Source organism: Anabrus simplex, chromosome 1 (assembly GCF_040414725.1).
Source record: "Anabrus simplex isolate iqAnaSimp1 chromosome 1, ASM4041472v1, whole genome shotgun sequence".
In the NCBI taxonomy this organism is placed as follows: Eukaryota; Metazoa; Arthropoda; class Insecta; order Orthoptera; family Tettigoniidae; genus Anabrus; species Anabrus simplex.
This window is the reverse complement of record NC_090265.1, coordinates 1,746,083,710-1,746,105,454: the sequence shown is the minus strand read 5'-3', so window position 1 is coordinate 1,746,105,454 and position 21,745 is coordinate 1,746,083,710. Positions and strand designations below refer to the sequence as shown.

The 21,745-nt window shown below is 36.5% G+C and overlaps 1 protein-coding gene across 3 annotated transcripts; it reads right to left on the bottom strand.

Moving 5' to 3' along the window:
* Nucleotides 1-103: 103 nt before the first annotated feature.
* Nucleotides 104-21,130, bottom strand: ras (Inosine-5'-monophosphate dehydrogenase ras). 3 transcript variants are annotated; one of them, XR_010858669.2, is made up of 3 exons: nt 19,439-21,130; nt 18,183-18,355; nt 104-1,655 (listed from the first exon to the last, which is right to left on the bottom strand). XR_010858669.2 is itself a non-coding variant. In XM_067138485.2 (2 exons), exons 1-2 carry the CDS (start codon nt 20,910-20,912, stop codon nt 1,627-1,629), a joined length of 1,503 nt encoding a protein of 500 aa, XP_066994586.1. In that variant the 5' UTR covers nt 20,913-21,130; the 3' UTR covers nt 104-1,626. The 3 variants fall into 3 exon arrangements, 2 of the variants coding, with proteins under 2 accessions (XP_066994586.1, XP_066994585.1); XM_067138485.2 differs by lacking the exon at nt 18,183-18,355; XM_067138484.2 differs by lacking the exons at nt 104-1,655; nt 18,183-18,355 and having other exon boundaries at nt 18,949-21,130.
* Between the last annotated feature and the right edge of the window lie 615 nt (nt 21,131-21,745).

Genomic DNA, 21,745 nt, shown 5'->3' with positions numbered 1-21,745 from the left:
CATTATGTTTATAAGTACGGGCCGTGAAAGCATTAATGGCAATACCCTTATGCTTGTGAAAAATTTTAAATCTAAAAGAAAGCCTTGTAGTAAAATGCCTCTGTGATTTTCATCAAAATTTTTATTAATAAGGATTACAAATAAAATAGGAAAAACATACACCATTTTACCCTATTATTTCTATACACCTGACGAGCACACATGTAAAATAAATTCAATGTAGCAGTCAGAGCATTTTGTACATTTTGTACATAATGTAAGGAAGACATTACTAATGCAATTTAACAAACAAAAATAATTACTGAAATATTTTACTTCATAACAGTAATTTCGAACACTTGTAATTTTATGAAGGAAAAAAAAAAAAAGGTAACATAATAAGGAGGAATAACTGGTTGGCTAACATGCAAACATAAGATCTACAACAGGTACCAAGAAGAAACAAAGGAAAAAAAAAAAATCAGTACTACATCACTTAGGGCATTAGCATTATTAATTTGTCCTTATTATAATAAAATCTTAATTCTTTTATCTTTTTTTCACCTAATCTTTTTTGCCCTCAGTTTTCTAAAAGGGCTTTAAATATTAAACAAAACTCAATAATATGGTAAAAATGAACTTGCGAGTGGCTTTGATTAATTAAGAATTCTTGACTGGCACATTATTTTAAACTGAGAAGAAAAGGTAAACATTTACACAGGACTGACAAAATATTTGCTTCCTGGTTATACACATGTTTAAGTATACTTGATAACAATGATGATTGTCTCTTATGAACAGTAAACAAATATGTAGTATTCGATGAAGTTTTGAAAATAAATTTTTCATTTTATTCTAAACTTTTATACAAATAAAATGTCATGTTAAACTATACTAATATTATATGGCTCATACTTCCACTGTGTTATTACAGTACTGATAAGCCTTTTTCCATATAAATGTCAATTCTTAAAAATGTTTCATACACAAAAATTATTACAAAAAATTGATAGAACTCCTGAACTTCCTGCACCGGTACTGGCCTAAACTGTGATGTGAAAAATCTGCTAATTTTGCTTGAAACATGTATAACACACTGTTTTTAACCAGTTATATCAAAATATCTTAAGATTCTTAAATATATATACATGTGATTAAGTATAGAAAGTGAACAAATAAGTGTCAAATCACAGAACTGAAAAAAAAATATATATATATATATATGACAAGATTATGTATGTTCCTTCATCCTCACAATTCATATAATTCTACAGGAAACATACATGTATTTAGATACTGATGAATCTCCCTGGAAAGTTCTCTTTTTGCATCTTGGTAAGGTTAAATTTGTTTTAATATTCATAAAAAGACAATAGTTTAGATACTTCACATTATATGTCAACAAACATTAAAAACTCCAATTTAGGATGCAGGACATGGTTTAATTTTTAAAACTAGATCAAAATTATTAGGGCCCAAAAATGCCTACTTCATGGCTATAGAAAATATGTGCAAATACTGTAAAAGAAAACCAACTCCTGTGAAGCCATTTATCACCGTGATTAGATATGTCAAAAGAACTATTGTCAAGGCATTGGGTGCAACAGGTTACAGCATTGGAAAAGTTGATGTAATCCTTTGAATAATTCATGAAATCCAGGATGATCCTCGAAATTCTGAAATGGACAAATGAATAATTCAAACCTATATTCCAATATATAATTTTTAAAAAGTAGTGTATAAATATATTTTGTAGTAAAGCATCTTGTCGTCTTACACAATTCCAGTGGTATCTATTTACCGGTATTAAAAAAAAAACTTCATTATACAAAAGTTGATTTGAAAAAAGAAAAAGATACCCTAGTCAGGAAGTTACGATGGACTTCATGCTGAGTCAAGGGAAATACTATGGATGTTTTCCCTAACATTTGCTTGCAGTAGGACTAAATTTATTCTTACTGCTGCCAGGAAGAATTTTATAAAATACAGACATAATTTCATTGACAACCTAGACAAAAGCACTTTGAAATCAAGGAATGGGTGCTGCATACAAAATTAGGTCACATCCCTTCTAAATGTGCAATTGTGATATTTGGACCAATTAAAATGCCATATACTCCACTGGTGTTAATAGTGAATGAGTAAACGATGAACTTCTCACAATACCAACAAATGACAATGAAAACTGCTAATCAACAATTATCTAACTTTATTTGGCATTTCTCTGTATCAGTAGAATCAATACTTTTGTCCACACTGTGTGCTAAGACACATTTGAGACAAATGAATGAGCAACAATTGTGGACGTATATGTGAGAATGGATTCAATAAAGGAAATCAGCCAAAATTTATGCAAATAAATTCCTGTTAGGATAAGGACACTAACAGGGAATTCAGATTATGTTAAGGGCTGAGGTAAGGTAGTGTACTACCACCCTTTTTATTTATAAGTGTTAAGGCTGCAATGCACAAGGAGATCAAAACAAAGGTTATGGAATAAAAAACAAGAGCATGGCTACTTGCCGATGGGAGACAATGAGGAACAATAGAGTGAAAGAATTGAGGATTGGAAAATTAAAATTACTACAGATAAAAAGCATGACAGCTGATGTAACAAAAATGAGTGAAATGGAAGACTGTTGTGTTGAAATAAATGGTCAGACAGTGGAGGAAGTAAATAAGTTCAAAAATATGTGAAATATTAGAAGATGGGAGGACAAGCCATGAGATCAGTAGCCAAGTGCAGTCAGCAGGATCATTCTTTCAGTGTCAGAGGACTGGTGAGGAATAATGTACCAATGGAATGCAAAGAAACCCTTTTTAAAAGCTACTTTGTACCAAACCTGACACAAGGAGTGGAAAATAAACTGCAGGCAAGCAAAATTAAGTTCTTGCAAAGTATAACTGGGATTAGAAAGAAGGAATCATGTAATGCAGTTATAGGCATCTGGCCATCTGTGCTCTGAGAACGCTCCATGCCCTAACGTAGCTCACAGGCAAGAGGAATTCCTTGCGATACCTTTTGGATGCTCAATGTTCAGTGTGCAGCTCTATACTGGATTTTGTTTAAAAAACAAACCATTAAGCATTGCTATAAAAATTCACAGGAAGCCACAGTATTGTATTTATGTTTAAAAAAACTTACTAATGCCCGTAGTGAAAAATGTTATTAAACACAATTTCTTTTGAATGTGTTCCAATTAATATTTATTTAGTGTATGGCATAAAATTTACATACATACAATTAAATCCAATACAATAACAAGAGAACAATTTCAAATCAGAATGTCAGTTCTTCCATTCACTCTAATACTGCCTCGGATTGAATCAAGAAATCAGCCCAGCTACCCGAGTAGGTATGCAGCTTGCAGCTGCCGACGATGTGAGGGTTAGTTTGCCGTAGAGCACCACAGTGTTTCACGTAATTTGGAAGTATGGGTATATGGAAGTAGCCGTCAGTTTCACTACATAGCTTACTCATTCGTGTACTTGCCATTGCATACAATGCCAGAATGTGTATCCTTTATAATTATGCTATACTGCGTCAAGACCTCGGTAGAAATGAAAGAAATGACCGCCCTAGTCGCTTGTCGACACGTATTTACAGAATGCAAAAGGCCCATGGTTGGCTATTTGGATACTCTGTACAAACAATATTCAGTTCCGTCTACTCGTAGGCCATTAATTCAACAATGATACAAAATTTTATGGCTAAAGACCTTGAGGTACAAGAAATGCAAGTGTCACTCATTCTGATGTTGCAAAGGCAACTAGTCCATACCACAAAAATCGAAAGGGTAAGTAAATGTACACACGTTTCCTGCCAAATTATAGCCATTTTTTCTTTATACATAAAGTCCTTCTACCCTCCTCTCATTACAGATTCTTCACCACACATCCATCAGTAGTCATTCTCAACATTCAAGCTATAGCCAACATCAAGCATGAGCGTTCTCATTTGACTATTAACACAACGAAGAAACAATTGCATCAGCTAGTAAAGACACACATGGCAACACTAAGCCGTGAACCTTTTATAATATTTTCAACAAAAATAAGAAGACTGTGGACTCGCCTCACAAATATGGGTCTAATAACAATAACTCCATCAGTCACACAGCTGTATACTCTATAATAATACTATAAACTTTCTACAAAAATATTTAATGTCTTTTTTAAATGATTAAGCCACTTAAAGATCATTGTAACCATTCTACGATTTCAAATTGGGTTGCCTTTAATCGGATTCCATTCATTTTGATCTTGTAACTCAAGACCATAGATTTTCTTATCGTTTACATAAATAAGGACAGTTTGCCTATTTTAAAAATGTTTCAAGGATTTCAATATAAGATTGCACCAATATTACTTATTTTTCTTATACATGTTTCAATAACTTACAAGTTTCCTCATTTTTATATATTTCTTTATGTAACATTTTGACTAGAGTAATAAGGATCCTGATGCCCATATAATGGGCAAAACATGTCCCGTAAAATTAGAATGACAAGATGTAAATCTTAATTTTTAAGACCCCAATGTGCATTGAATAGGTGGATCTCAATATGCTTTTGTATCATTGTTGAATTAATGTACATTTCAATACAGACCAGTTATGAGATTTGTAACATGTAATACCTGTAGGCCTACGACACATGCGGGAACAATGCTCTCAAGATTTCCCAAAATTTTTCGCGAGAAACTGTTTGCGCTAGTCTCGAGAAATCTTGAGACCCTGTCTCAGACTGCTCATCATTAGACTTTGGCACCTGCACAGAATGGAGGAAATGAGAATACCAAGACAAGTATTTGAAATGAAAGGAAAAAACACAAACAGAGGCACAGAAGATGGTTGGAACAGTTCAAGGCAGATCTGGGAAGAAGAGTGAAATAAGTGGATTTTTTAAGACTTTTTGAGCTTAATGCAGTGTCAAGAAAATAAGGTGAAATTCTTTAAGTTTCACAGAGAACTTTGCTCTACGTCTTCAGAAGAAAATCTCGAATGTTCACAAGAAAGGCTTCTCAAACAATAAGGTTTGAATTTAGATGGTATAATAGAAGTGGAAGTGGTACGTTCATTAGTCACCAGATAGATCACTGGATGCGGTGCAGCGCTAGTGTTCGAAGCGGAAGCTAACAGAACCATCAGAATCAGTTAGAGAGGGTCACATAACATAACAGGTGTACACACATATGAAAGTATGACTTATTTTACACGCAGTACTGTCAACACAATAGTGCACGCAAACAACTTCAATGAATTTTGGTTAACTTCTCAAGAAGACAGGATAGTTTCTTCCAGCAGGACAAAACATTCGCTGGGCTGAGCAACTCAGGCTGTAGAGTGCTGGCCTTCTGAACTCAAAATAGCAGGTTCAATCCTGGGTCAGTCCCGTGGTATTTAATCCTTCACACTCAAATAAGTTTGTATGGTTACACAACTCTGCTCATATTTATTTTTCTGGAAAAGTATGGATATAGTGCTACCCATTCTTACAGCTAAAACTGAAAGAAAGTTCTTTATACGATTATGTAAATATGGAAATGAATTTCTAGGTATGCTTTCACTGTCTACTTTTACACTCCACGTAGCACATCTCAAAGGTCTATTATCATTGGAAAGATTTTGAAGAAGTGGGCTTCTCTTCATCTTTCTTAGATTTGTCCCGTAACTTCTAAACCATTCATGCAAATTACTGTAAGGGGTATTTTTACCTGCAATCTCAAAATAGTTTCTAATTTTCAGATTGAGTTTTTACTGCAGACTATAATAAAAACAATTGATGGTTACTTTTTACAGATGGGTACATGCTGTCTCGCACTTTTTAGGCTCAACAATTCTTCCACATACTCGGGGTGATTCGTTGACAGTTTACGCAGTGTAAATCAAGAAAGTGCTTGTACGGCTGTTTTTGCTTAGACTTCCTTCACGAAAATTGCCACCACTTTGCTCCCTTTTGTCAGAGATTTATATTTCATACAACTACACTGTCCTTTATACAAGTCCTAAACAACAGTGAAAACCACATCAAAATCCGTAAGATGATTCTCAAAATTAGCCTGCACAAGCACTTAATGGAGACTTTGTAATACAAACAATGAATGCCATTCCAACAGTTCATTTCTGTATTCAATTCTATAGGCTAGTATTATTTTGAATAATAATAATAATAATAATAATAATACCTAGGCTTCTTTTTCATGCTACACCCTGCATAAATTATTCGACTGACTTCATTATGAAAACCATGCTGCTTATTAAATACATAGGCCTAAAAGTAATTCCAAATCCTCAAATGTAAAATCTGCTATTTATACAGAATATAGACATGCCCACACGGTCTTTCTAAACTGATGTGACAGTTATCATGAGACAGAAGTCTGTTAACACAAAACCCCCATCATGTATACCTTGGAAGTACTGGAATAATGCCATCCTTGGAGGACCCTGATTCGATTCCAAGTACAGCCAGAAGTTGAAGTTTGACAGGAAGGCTGGCATGTGATTAAAATGTTACATGCAGCTCGTCTTCATTGTAGGTGTACCTGAAAAGAACTGCAACCCCCCTTGGGAAGCAGTAGCAGCGATTAGCGCAGATGAGTCGCCTCTCACTTTGTGGAGAAAATGTTACATTTTTATTCCATTTCAGCTGGCTGAAACAAGGAATTATATGAAATATTTAACAAAGCAATTTGTAGAAGCCCTGTTGTCTTATCAGCTAATTCTTTCCTTTATTTTCTTCATTAACAAAATTATAAACGGAAATACGCACAAAATGTTGTTCATCTTTGCTAACCGATTTGTATAGCGCCACGGCAAGTAGTGGAGACTGCACATGCTGTGAGGAAGTATAGCAGGGGTATACTTTTGCCAAGGTATGTTTCACCCGCTTGCTGCACGCATTCGTCAGTCTCTTTAGTGTGTCAGTTTCTTTGTGTGTAGTCAAACACTAAATTATTTTGATTATAAAATCACGCTGTACTTCTATTTAATTGTAATACATGTGTAATATTGTTCTCTGGTGAAAATTTTATTGTACAGTATTGAATAAAAATCTCAAAAATCTATTAAGTTGGTGAACTGTCAACCTTTACCTCTCTGTCAAAATTCGCTCAGATAGCAAAAAAAAAAGTTACCATTTTGTAGCACTTTTTTTTCTTATCAGTTTTCATGTATATGTAGCCCCCTTCTTCTCCTTCGTTTTGCCTCATGACTGAGGCGTCGTGACTATCATAATAATCAGCCCTCTAGCCGATGAACCATACTCCGCCATTCTTCCCTATCTAACGCTTTCAATGTGGTTACTCTGAGGGAACACTGTAGGGGGCCGTTCACCATGTCAATCCATTGCGTTGGTATTCGTCCTCGTTGTCTGGTTCCCATATGTAGCCCCCACCACCATATATATCCCACAAACCCAGGTACTGTTCCTTGTCTGTATTTTTTTTTGCCCCCGCACTTTAAATTCGCAATTGATATGAATTTATATATATTTTTCTTTACTGGAATAATCTTGTGAGGTTAGTGAATATGCCTCTACATGAAAAGCAAACAAATGAAATGTCAACAAATTCTTAGCCAATATGAAGAAAAAACATTAAGCTGAAAAATTACTGTACATGTTTTATCAGAGAATATCATTTAATTAAACACCTTCTTCCTGGACTTTCTCCAATTATTGAAGTCGGCATTATGTGTGGATTAAGCCTAGTTTTACGGCCAGAGCCCTTTTTCTGCTGCCAACCCTATGGGGATGTATTATTATGCATTTATGTGATGGTTGGTAGTGTGATGTGTTGTGTGTGAACGAAGATGTGTGTTAAGATAAACACAAACACCCACTCCTCAAGCTAGAAGAATTAACTAGATTTTCTTAAAATCTCTAGCCTGGCTGGCACACTGAACCAAAGGCCATATAGTGACTATTCATCAAAGGAGCAAGACAATTTAATTAAACACCTATAAAAGGGACAAAAATGAGAAGAGACATCAGTTGGGCTACCAAGTACAGATTAGTCAATGCGATTATATTCCCCACTATTCATGTATGGATGTGAGAGTTGGACGCTGAAACAGGCAGTCACAAGGAAAATCGATGCTTTTGAGCTCTGGTGTTTGTGAAGAATCTTATGAATACCATGGACTGCAAAAATCACCATTAAGGCAGTCAATGGTTGGTAAGATTATCATGATGCTTATTATTTAAAGGGGCCTAACATCTAAGGGCATCGGCCCCTAATGGTAAGAGATGGACGACAATTTCATAATTAAAATTCCAAAATGCATCCGAAACCAAAAATAAATGGTGATGAAAAATGATCATGAGATCAAAACAATCAGTGGATCTAATTAGCAATGCCTTATTTTCTAATAACACTATAGAAATTACAGGTGACAAAGGAATAAATATGCAAAACACGAAATAAAATAGAGTCAATAGGATAAAAGCACAGTTAACACAAATACACTAACACAAAGGACATTATTACACATGATAAAAAAGGCCACTATCCCTCATAAAACAGATATGACGAGGTCAGATAAGATTATGAAGCTGAGACTAGCATACTTGGGCCACATTATGCGATCAGACACATTGGAAAAAGCATTCATGCTAGGAATGATCAGCGGTACAAGAAGACCAGGTCACTAGAGGGCTTGTTGGTTAGACACCATTAAAACAGACAACCCTCACCCTGGAACAACTAAAGGAGGCAGTGTGGAACAGGACAACTTGGGGGGATTGTGAGCAACTGCAACGTGACCTCGAAAATGTTGTGAGATGGACAGCAGGCAATGGTATGTTGATAAACGGGGTTAAAAGTCAGGTTGTGAGTTTCACAAATAGGAAAAGTCCTCTCAGTTTTAATTACTGCGTTGATGGGGTGAAAGTTCCTTTCGGGGATCATTGTAAGTATCTAGGTGTTAATATAACGAAAGATCTTCATTGGGGTAATCACATAAATGGGATTGTAAATAAAGGGTACAGATCTCTGCACATGGTTATGAGGGTGTTTAGGGGTTGTTGTAAGGATGTAAAGAAGAGTGCATATAAGTCTCTGGTAAGACCCCAACTAGAGTATGGTTCCAGTGTATGGGACCCTCACCAGGATTACCTGATTGATGGTTATGAATTTCATGTTTTTGGTCCGTATTGAACTGAGAATAATATATAAGTAATAATAATAACGTAAACGTTTCCACCTTTTCAATACTACAATATATTCACAAAATTATAAATTACACGGTACTAGTTTCGACCCATCTAGGGGTCATCATCAGCCGTATTGGAGCAAAGATCATTTGTGGCGAAATCCTAAGAAAATGTTATTTTAAAGAATAACAAGTGAAATGAGATGTTATTATGGTAATAGTTAATAATACAAGGAATATACATACTAAGAGGTTTTTAACAAAGAATAAAGTATAAATGGGGTGTTGTAAAAATTATAATCATGGAAATCAATAAGTTCTTGTATTGAAATGAAATATGGCTTAGGAAGAGGGCTTAAGGTGGGGCTGAAGGGTGCGGGAGAAAGTGTAATTGTCTTGGAAAAGTACCTTTGATTAAATTTAGGATTGATTTTAGGTTGGCTGCATTATTGTTTCTGAGGAAAGTGATAAATAGATCGAAGAGTATGTTGGGTTTCTCTGAGATTTCATTGAGATTGTGACTGGCATTAAAGTATTGGTCTAGGTGTATGTAGTAATTTTCCATTATGTTGAGTAAAGGGCCCTCCCTTGTTTGGACATCCTCGTATTAGCAAACAAGGCCCCTTTACTCAACATAATGGAAAATTACTACATACACCTAGACCAATACTTTAATGCCAGTCACAATCTCAATGAAATCTCAGAGAAACCCAACATACTCTTCGATCTATTTATCACTTTCCTCAGAAACAATAATGCAGCCAACCTAAACTCAATCCTAAATTTAATCAAAGGTACTTTTCCAAGACAATTACACTTTCTCCCGCACCCTTCAGCCCCACCTTAAGCCCTCTTCCTAAGCCATATTTCATTTCAATACAAGAACTTACTGATTTCCATGATTATAATTTTTACAACACCCCATTTATACTTTATTCTTTGTTAAAAACCTCTTAGTATGTATATTCCTTGTATTATTAACTATTACCATAATAACATCTCATTTCACTTGTTATTCTTTAAAATAACATTTTCTTAGGATTTCGCCACAAATGATCTTTGCTCCAATACGGCTGATGATGACCCCTAGATGGGTCGAAACTAGTACCGTGTAATTTATAATTTTGTGAATATATTGTAGTATTGAAAAGGTGGAAATGTTTACGTTGTTATTATTATTACTTATGTATTAGGATTACCTGATTCAAGAACTGGAAAAAATCCAAAGAAAAGCAGCTCGATTTGTTCTGGGTGATTTCCGACAAAAGAGTAGCGTTACAAAAATGTTGCAAAGTTTGGGTTGGGACGAATTGAGAGAAAGAAGAAGAGGGGCTCGACTAAGTAGTATGTTCCGAGCTGTCAGCGGAGAGATGGCGTGGAATGACATTAGTAGACGAGTAAGTTTGAATGGCGTTTATAAAAGTAGGAAAGATCACAATATGAAGATAAAGTTGGAATTCAAGAGGACAAACTGGGGCAAATATTCATTTATAGGAAGGGGAGTTAGGGATTGGAATAACTTACCAAGGGAGATGTTCAATAAATTTCCAATTTCTTTGAAATCATGTAGGAAAAGGCTAGGAAAGCAACAGATAGGGAATCTGCCACCTGGGCAGCTGCCCTAAATGCAGATCAGTATTGATTGATTGATTGATTGATTGATAGAGCGCTAATTCATAGAATCGTCAATGGTTAGAGTCGACCGAACGGATGACATCATTTGACATGATTAATAAAATAGTCTATCGTTCTCAGAGAAACCATCCAAGATGATGTTGACATGTTACTGAAAGGAATCGTCCAATATTACAATGGTCTTGACCTAATTAGTAATAGATATAAGAGATAGAAATACAGAAAAAAGGTGTGGGCTACAAATTTAAAATAAATATTTTCAAACCCTGAATTCTCATAGGAAACCTTAAATGAATCAACCCATGATCTGAAAACTAGATAATGTGCATGCAGTACTCAACAGAAAAAAGTAATTTCAAAGTTGTATCGAAACAGGTAAGCAGATCAGTACAGCACATGGTGATACAACAATTAGATATCAATAAAAAAAGAACTATTGAGAGATTACAATTATTTCCCATAATATAAACTAAAAAGAAGATTTAAGAGTAAATTTCAAGAACAGTTTGGTTTCAGAAGAGGAAGGTGAACAAAATCCATACTGAGCGGGTGGCAGCACGGTTTGGTTCACGTAGTTGTCAGCTTGCATTTGGCACACATTGGAAAAAGCAATCGTGCTAAGAATGATCAGTGGTACAAGAAGACCAGGTTGCCAGAGGACTTGTTGGTTAGACACCATTAAAACAGACACAACCCTTACCCTGGAACAACTAAAGGAGGCACTGTTTGCAGCCCTGAAGATCAGGCAAATGCTGGGGCTGTAACTTACTGTACTTCCGACTCCTAGTCCTTTCCTATACAACTGTCGCCATAAGACCCATCTGTGTTGTGTGACATTAAAAAGAAAAAAATTAAAAACCCACCCTCATTACAATAAAAATATGAAAACATGTCATGATAATGACATTAAATTTATCAATTCAGGAAAGGCTTATAATAGTGTCCCCTGCACAATAGTTCAGAAAAACACCTGATAAAGTAAGCTATTAGAAAAGGGACAAAAAAAGGAGCAGACAAATTCAGTAAATGATAAGAATGAAGATGGGGAATAAGAATTAGTGTGGTAAAAAGCAAAATAGTGGTGGTGACAACAAAAAAAAAACCACACACACAAAACTGAAATTATGGGAAACTTGTAAGTTCTTGCTGGGGAAATGAATGCGGAATTTCAAGCCGAATAAGGGTACTGCAGGAGAAAACATCTTCCAAAGTACATTTGATCAGAGAATTCACAATCTACTGAGGAAGAAAGATGGGTATAAATTTACTAGCCAGTTTACAAAAAAGAGGTTAAGAATCCAATATGGCGTGGCTCACGGGGTATCACAGTGCACTACACGAGGCTGCCAACTAGGTCAGGCTAATGACAAGACCACTGGCTAGTGACAAGAACACTGCAGAATATGAGATATGTCTGGATTGGGTAGGTCTGGCTAGTGACAAGACCATCGGACCCATAGACCTCTGGTATTTCGTGTGACAATCCTGGCTAATGACAAGATCACTGGATAGTTACGCTGTGGATACTGCAACTTCATCTGGCACATGCCAAGACACGTCACTTTCATATTCAGCAGTTTTGTTATTTTCATGGAATATGATAGCAATGGGCCACACATGCAAGCTTTATTGGAGACAATAGGATTTGCCCTGCAGCCAATAGGAACTCAGGAAATGACTGCATTTCAGAGATTGACACAATGTCAGTTTTAATTGTTGTATATAAGTAAGAATACTTCTAGGGGCGGGTTGGTGGGTCCCTGGTAAGCATAAAAGAAGGCTCTCTTACTCTTCTACTTTAGATATCATTTCACATCTTTTTGCATTAATTTCACCTTCCTAAAATACAAAAAATGAGCTAGTAAAGTGTAACTCAAAGATGTAGCAATGAGGGTTGACAAACTAATAGACAAGGTAAAGCTGAATAAAGCTGTGTTTACACCAGTGTTGCTAATTCATTGTCGGTAACACAAACACTTGCGAATTTATCACCATCTCGTGTTTGCAACAGATTTTGCATGTTGCCAAAAGAAATTATGTTATCCACAAGACGTTGGTAAAGATCATAAAATGTTAGCAACATTTACATTGAATGTTACCAACACGTCCCACCAAATGATTCTTTCACAGCACTTACTGGGGGAATGTTATTAACACTAAAATAGAAGTCACACAGGTGTTCTATTATGAATATCTCTTGCTGAAACATATTTGCAACAAAATGTTATAAATGTTTATTGGTAATATTCATTGTAAATATGGCTTAAAGGTACCAGCAATAGAAAATATCTTTGAAGTTTATTTGATTAGAGAGGAATTCAAAATCCATTAGGGAACAAAGATGTAAAGGGGTTATAAAATACTGTGCCAAGCATATTACACACCTATGACAAAGATGAGACCTGATCAATGACAAAGGAAGGATGAAAATCCAATTCATGTAGCAAATACGATAATTCAATAAATTATGTTACAGAAGACACGAGTTAAGAGTGAGGAATGAAGACGCATGGAAAGAATAATCAACAGAAATATGCTAAGATGGGCTGAAGTATTATAGATTTTTAATCTTGAAAGTTTTTCCACAGTTTTTCAGAAAGCATTGATTTAAACTGTAAATATGCTAAAAATTGTCTCGCACTTTGTGTACCTATGTATGTAGAAATGGTAAAATGGCAGCATCACCTTAAGAGTGTCTGTGATACTTAAGAACACTCAATTAATGCCCACCTAACTGATTTCTCTTCAGTTATTGACTGAACAAGGAAAAGCATGGAATTGTTTAAGCAATATAAGGGTACTGAATTTGCTCTCAAAATTGGAAGATTGGTCTCTACGATCAGGGGAGTGGGAGGAAGCATGGAAAATCAGGAGACTGATGCTTAAATAGGGGGAGTTTGCACATCTGAAGAATGTCAAAACAAAATTACAATTGAAAGGCACAAGAGGTCAAGGAAAACTACATTTTCAACTGACAGTTAAAAGCTGCATAAAGCCATGGCATCTGGATTAGTAGTAGTAGAAAAGTAGCATAAATTGAAAGAAACTATATTTGCCCTGACCCACCTGCATCTGGGTAAGGGTAAATGATAAAAAATGAACAAGAATGTGAGGCAACTTCCCAAGGAAATGCCCTGCATCACTAATTAACATGTATCAACACATACTGTGTTCAGAACTGCCATACATGGATGATACAGCTCCAGATATTTTTGCAGAGAAATGTTGTGGCATTTTGTAATCCAAAGATGATTCATATTTGGTCCAATTTCTACTCAAACTGACCCTAAACTGAATACAGACAAGCGGTAAGATACTGCACACCAAAGCTGACTCTTATCCATATAAACGTAGAAGTGTAATTTCATAAAGGTTTATTCTGAACACACAGTAAATAATTTCTGCTGTAGGCCTAAATAAAAAAAATTCTGGGCAATTCACACTAAGACAAAACCTGCATCACGTCCCGCTACTGCACGGTAATCTCTTCAAGCATTTGAATCCACAACTTCCTCCATTCTATTCTACTAGATCAACAATGTTGTATTGTAACTTTGTTTTAAATGAGAGCATAAAATGTCCAGAAGGAGATGAAAAACTATCAGTTTAACCAGATAGAAATTGCAGAGTCAGAAATATATTCCAACTGGGAGCTCAAAAACAGGAGACTTGGTTAAAATAATCAAAGTATTTCAAAAACAAAATAGTTTTGTTCTTATTTTTTGGAATAATTCAAGGTTATTATTAGTTACTGGCATATGATTTTTTAACAAGAACAAACTGCCACTTGCAGTAGATGAATGGGTGCCCTTAACATCATGGGAATACAGGTACAATGCCATCAGTAGGTAACTAATGGCATTTAATTAATATACCCACTGACAAGGCCTATTTTGAGATTCACTACTGGAACTACTTCAGAGTATACTTTAACAGGAACAATTGGATGAAGTAGTCACTAATTTATCAGTGACAGCCACAATAGAGGTCTATTTTCAATAGGTTTATATAAACCTAAATAATAATAGGTCTAATAGTCTAATAATAGATCTACATACACCTTCTTTTAAAGTACACAAGAGAATTAAAGACTTTTTCCATAAGTCTTAATTAAACCTTGTTTACTGAATTATGTACTAGTACTGAAAAACTCACTTCAGTAATAGGAATTTACACCATGAAACTATAATACTGAACAGCAGAAGGCTTCGGGTTCTCTAAATATCCCTATTTCTCCTCAAATCTTTCACGTAAGGACTAACATTATGTAAGACACAAATTGTACTAACTAGTAATTTCCACTTCAAGATGTGGTATACATAATTGAAATGTTGATACAGATATGTATGAAAAGTGTTCCATCTGCAGGAAAGATCATAAAAATAAATTCATTAAAAAACCTAGTGATTTCAGGTATTTAAAAAAATAAAGAAGTTAGCAAGACTCCCATAAAGGGTCTCTCTTACAAACCCAGACGGAACGCACGGGGTTTGTACTGTGGATTACAACAGCTGCAGTGTGGGAGGCATGTACATAGTTCTTGACTTTCCAAGCAGCCTGCACGTATTCAACCTGGTAAGCATGAGTCGCCAGTCTGAATCTCAGCAGTTAACATGGCCAGACAGTTATCATTGCAACACCATATTTTTGCAGATAAAAGTTTCATCTTAATGGTCTTGTGAACAGTCATAACTCTCGCTATTGGTGTGCAGAAAATCCTAATGGTGTTTATGAAGTCCCTCATGACAGGAAGACTGGTGTGCTGTTAGTGCAAGACAAAATTGGGCCTATTTTTTTGGTAAATGGAGGATAAGTTACCTAGAAAATAATGGACTCTGTTATGGAGGACAAGAGGGGTAAAGAGAGACAAAGGCAACTATGGTTAGACTCAGTCTCTAACAATGTATAAGAGGTATAGAACTAAATGAGGCCACAGAACTAGTTACAAATGAGGATTGCGGTGGCACTTAGTAAATTCACAGAGGCTTGCAGAGTGAACACAAAGGCATAACAGTCTATAACAAAGAAGTATGTATGTATTTTTTTCGAGATGATAGTAAATGCAGAGAGGTATAAATATGACATTTCAAAGCTGTTCTTCCATCAGTTAATGCAAGAAGAAAAATCGCGTGAGTGGTTTCAAATTCAGCCCCTGCTCATACAGGAGATGATTTCCTTCTTACAATCTCGGAACCATTTGCAGACAGAGTTATCCGTGATGGTCTATTTCCACCTCGTTCTCCAGATCTAACAGTGTGTGGTTTTTACTTGTGGGATAAACTGAAAGAAAAAGTGTATCGAACAAATCCTCACACATTGGAGGAACTGAAAACATTACAGTGGGAGAACTCACTCGCGTCAGCCAGAATGTGGTTACCAGATATAATGCCTGTATAACCCAGTAAGGACGACACTTCCAGCATCTTTTATAAGATATCATATAAGACTGTATACAAACTTAAAGCAGGACAGCCGAGCACGACGCAAGTTCAGCTGAGGCAGCTGCCATAGCGCAGAGTAACACTGTGCATTCGGTCTGAGTTTATAAGAGAAACCCTGTATTTTAGACGATTACTAACTCGGTTCTTCACAAGGCAATGTCTATTAACAGGACATAACAAGCAGCAAGCCCCTTTCAAGAAGTAAAATTAACAATATACATTCCTAATTCAAGGAAATTAATGCTAGAGAAAAATGTACATTTTAAAAATCTGTTAATTATTCAATTTATCTATTATAATGGCTTGACAAGGATACCAGTTTTGAATTCATGTTTGATGATTCAATGGGTAGAACTTTCCTACATGGAAGAAATTTTTCTCTCTCTGCTCATGACTGTGACTAAGGGTTCACTACCTCTTCTATAAGTCGGTGTCACTATATTTGATCTTGTGCCTTATGGACAGTTACTCTCAACGGTAAATTAGGTACGTCCTTAATCTGGTCAACCATCTTTCTGCCGCACATCCTTGTGAACTTTTCCCATTAACTTTCCCTTAGATGATCAGTTTCTGTACATTTTAATCTTTCCTCTGCACAATAAAACTAAAGAACTGGTAAACAATGTTTTTGGAGAGTCAGGTCTTTACTCGAAATTCATGGAGGATGGAAACATTTGTTCGCCTGGCTGTCCACACAATATTCACAGCATACAGCACCACATTTCAAACACGCCTATAAGTTTTCTGGCCACAGCCTGTATGGTCCAGGTTTCACGTCAATAAAGGAACACTGTACTCAAATCATAGAAAAATGGAGAAACAATAACTGAAGTAGCAGAGAGGAGAGATCTATCCTTAATGCTTGCCAAAGACCCACCAATCTGACCCAAGAAGTATTCTCACTAAAATACAAGAAAACATAGCCAATTATGTAAAAATGTGAAATACAACCATTTTCTATGTTGCTATTGGCCAGATGTGATGAAGACAAGTTCCCTATTGTCTCTGATAGAGCTCACATCATGTCAATCAGTCAATCGATCAATACTGATCTGCATTTAGGGCAGTCGCCCAGGTGGTAGATTCCTTATCTGTTGTTTTCCTAGCCTTTGGTTCGATACACTTTTTCTTTCAGTTCATCCCACAAGTAAAAATTACACACTGTTAGATCTGGAGAATGAGGGGGAAATAGACTAACACTGATCACTCTGTCTGCAAACAGTTCTGAGATTGTAAGAAGGAAATCATCTAGCTACAGGGCTGCTGTATTACATAAAAATAAGAAAACCCCAAAATTTGGAACAGTCATGGCATGGACATACAGCAGAATGCGCTGCTGTGCTGTGTCACTTAATGGGAGTGTGCAGGCTAAACTCTGTCACACCGAGCTCGATAGCTGCAGTCGCTTAAGTGCGGTCTGTATCCAGTATTCGGGAGATAGTAGGTTCGAACCCCACTGTCGGCAGCCCTGAAAATGGCTTTCCGTGGTTTCCCATTTTCACACCAGGCAAATGCTGGGGCTGTACCTTCATTAAGGCTACGGCCGCTTCCTTCCCACTCCTAGCCCTTTCGCGAAGCAAAAAAAAAAAAAAAAACAACAACTCTGTCACAGAAATAGTGACCCTGCTTCAAGAGGCACTTTTCCACACTGCAACGCATACTGTTCACTTGGCAAGGAAAAAAAACAAGTCGTTCGCTAGGTGTGCGTATTACAGCATCGCCTGCATTATATTATATTTCTAACCTGTCTTTCACCTTCTGGGTAGGAAAGTTTTACAGATTCAATCTCCCCAATATCTTTCAAATTTATAGAACAAGGGGAGATTATCTACCTTGGTTATGTGAACGAGTCCGATCCACAAAATGTCACTAAAATATTTGTCCTAAATGGAAGATAATAATTGGTTTTACTCAAATAAAGTGATAAATTAAGAAATATCGCCGTTACTAGAGAAATATAAATACGTACTTACAGGTGGTAGACAGGTCTCCCTTATGTTGCATTCCGCTGCTCGTACTGCCTTTTTGTTTCTTTCTTGAGATCCAGGGCTAGCGCCGACAAATGGGAGTGCTATGTCTGTGAATTCTCATTATCTTTTTCCATATGACCAGCGCAGGCAGTTCAAACAGCAAAATAGCATGATCCCTGGATCAATAAATATATTACTTTTTTGTTGAAAGGAAAATAGCACGATCCCTGGACCAATAAATATATCACTTAATGAATGAGCCAGAGCACAAAATGAATGAGCAACATGAAAAAAATGACACCTAATTAATACAAACAACTTCAGTGAGCAAAGACATCAGACCCAAAAGTGTTAGACAAACAAAACACATACGGAAGCGCTGCGACGTAGCAGAACAAATAGTTGTAAGGTAGTAAAGCATGTATCCACATTATTCTCTACACGTAAAATATTTCGTACTATTTCTTAATTTACCGCAGATTTTACACTTTGAATAAAAGCAATTATTATCTTCCATTTGGGACAAATGTTACAGTGACATTCATGGATCCAGTTCTCTCATGTAACCATCTACCTTTATAAAGTGAAGAGTCATAAGGCAAGTACAACTGCTCGAGTACAACCAAGTCACTAGGCTTTTAAAAGACATCTTTCATGAAACTCTCACAACTGTTCCTTTTCTTTCCATTTAGCAATTTTTCAAGAGACCACACACTCACACACAGGACTTTTCAATGGTAATGGACATAGGCTTAAGAAACTAAGCAGCACATCTCAAAAAATTATTTCCAAATGAAGGTACACATGTAACCACATAATTACAGTAAGTCATTAAAAAAATTAAAATACAAAGTTGAAAAAATAATGATGTTTTGTATATCTTTCCCTGGGCAGCAATCGTTAAATTTTGCTAAAAACTACAATGCATATGACCTACAGAAAACAGTTTCTGAACATCAATACTAGTCTAGCATATATACACTGCACTGTCAGAATTATAATAATGCTATTAAATAGCCAGTATTAATACTTCTTCTAAACGAGAGACAGAACCTGTTCAACATGTTCGTGCTGACCAGGGAACATTCAAAGTTATGTATATACTCAAAGTATACACCAATACTCATGGTCTTATGGAGATAATGCTGACAGCACAGTTCACTTTTCATATCAAAACAACCTTTTTTCATAGGAGAATAGTCCATGGACATTTCCTTCAACCTGTGCTGATTGAGTCCTCCTTTCAAACTTCAACTCACCAGAATACATCATAGACCTAAGCATGGATAAGCTCCTGGCACCAATATCTTGACATCCATGACGCAGACCACACTGTAAATAGGGAAGAAATCTGAGAACTGATCCTTTATCAACGATGGAACCGCTAACTCCTTGAGCCACCTTCAGCTTGTCCGTCTCATTATGAAAGTAACGGTCCATTGCACCACCACCTTTCGCATCCTTACGATCCATTGCCTCGAGGCTTCCCATGCCTCGATACTTCTTCAGCCTCACACCATCAGAAAAGTAATATTCTCCTGGAGCTTCTGATGTTCCAGCAAGAAGGGAGCCCATCATAACAGTTGATGCACCTAAAGATAAAGCCTTTATAATATGTCCAACAGATTGAATACCTCCATCAGCTATCACTGGAACACTGAATCTTCTAGCATATTCAGCAACTTTATACACGGCAGTACCTTGTGGACGGCCAACCGCCATTACCTCTTGAGTGATACATATTGATCCACTACCCATGCCCACCCTCAAACCATCCACACCAGCATCAATCAAATTCTTGGCTTGTGCTGCAGTAACAACATTTCCACCTACCACTTGCAGATCAGGGTGTGTTTGTTTGATATGTCTTATCATATCAATCTGATACACAGAGTTACCCTGCGAAGAATCTATTAACACCACATCTACTCCTGCTTGTGCCAGCATTGTTAGACGCAGTTTATCCTCCTCCCTTGTACCAATAGCTGCACCAACCAGAAGCTGTTTGTTTTCATCTTTTGAAGCATTAGGGTAGTTGCGAGATTTCTTGAGGTCTGTGCGGGCAATAAGGGCAACCAATTCTCCTTTATCATTCACAATAGGCAATTTTCCTTTCTTGGATTTTTCTAATATGCTATTTGCTTCTTCTAAAGTAACACCAGACTGAGCAGTAACAAGGTGTTCCAACTTTGTCATGATACTCTCCAGCTTGAGGGAACTGTTCTGTTCCTCTTTCATAAAATCTATATCCCGAGAAGTTACAATGCCTGCCAGTTTGCCCCCCAGTTTACCATTTTCAGTGATTGGAATGCCACAAAAACCATGCTCCCTCTTAACTCGAAGTACATCTGTCACGTGATGATGAGGGCTTAAAACCACTGGATCTCGAATGAAACCTTGTTTGTACTTTTTCACTTTGTGCACTTCATTAGCTTGATATTCAGGCGTGCAATTATGATGGATGATACCAATACCACCACAAAGGGCCATTGCAATAGCCATGTCAGATTCTGTCACAGTATCCATAGGTGAGGAAACAAGAGGTGCCTTCAATGATATTTTCTTGGTTAATGCAGATGTAAGATCAACCTCTTCTGCGGTAAAGTCAATAAACCCAGGTAATATAATAAAGTCATTATATGTCAAGCCATCACCGTTAGAAAATAACTGCGCACCCGTCAAACCATCTTCTGGGACGTAACCTGTACCACCACATATCAAATAATCAGCCATGTTTATATTCGGTAGCTTTTTTTGGCTCCTAATTCACTGTCAAAATCTCACCACCACGTGGTAAAATGAACTGCGAGACAAATCGTACGGTCCTCTTCCGCCACTAGTGTCTTCCAACGAACAAAGCGCCGGAAAGACCAGTTTGGCACTATGCGGCTTATATTTATACGGATTATGACATAACCAACAGGTACTTCGCGTGGTCACGCCAAAGAACAACTTTTCGAATCAGCAAAGATGGCAGTTCACAGCTTCCTTGATTAAATTCTCCTTGGCATCAAACGAAAAAAAAAAAGTAACTGTCGGCGTATCAAAAAAATAATTAATCATTGAAATAAACTAAAGAAATAGCTTTATTTACTACTGTAATAATTAAGTTGTACTCTTTCAAAGCACACCATTCCCGTCACGGCCTTCTATGTTAGAACTTCCAACTTGGTATTGATCGCTCAGTGTATGACGTAAAGCGGGATAACACATGAATCGCGTAATATACTCTAAGTACATCACCTAGTTGTATTTCCTCTCCCTTCCTCTTAAAACAATCACCACCAACACCACCTCGGTAGATATTTATTATATTTATTTTATTTAATTCTTGCCAACTCCGAAAGCGACTCGAGTGTGAGATTAATAGCAGGGGGAATAGCTTACCTTTCGTTTACAGGATAGTCCCCCACTTACATAAATAAAAGTACCGGTATATATTATCTGTACAATAATATACACAACATTTACATTACAGCATGCTTAAACAGGATCGCGAAGATATTTATCAAAAAAAGCAAGGTCTAACATATACTACTGTAATGAAAATCAACAGTATAAGATAC

Excerpts from the sequence above, each read along its gene's own strand:
- ras (XM_067138484.2), bottom strand. The coding sequence starts at position 20,912 with ATGGCTGATTATTTGATATGTGGTGGTACAGGTTACGTCCCAGAAGAT.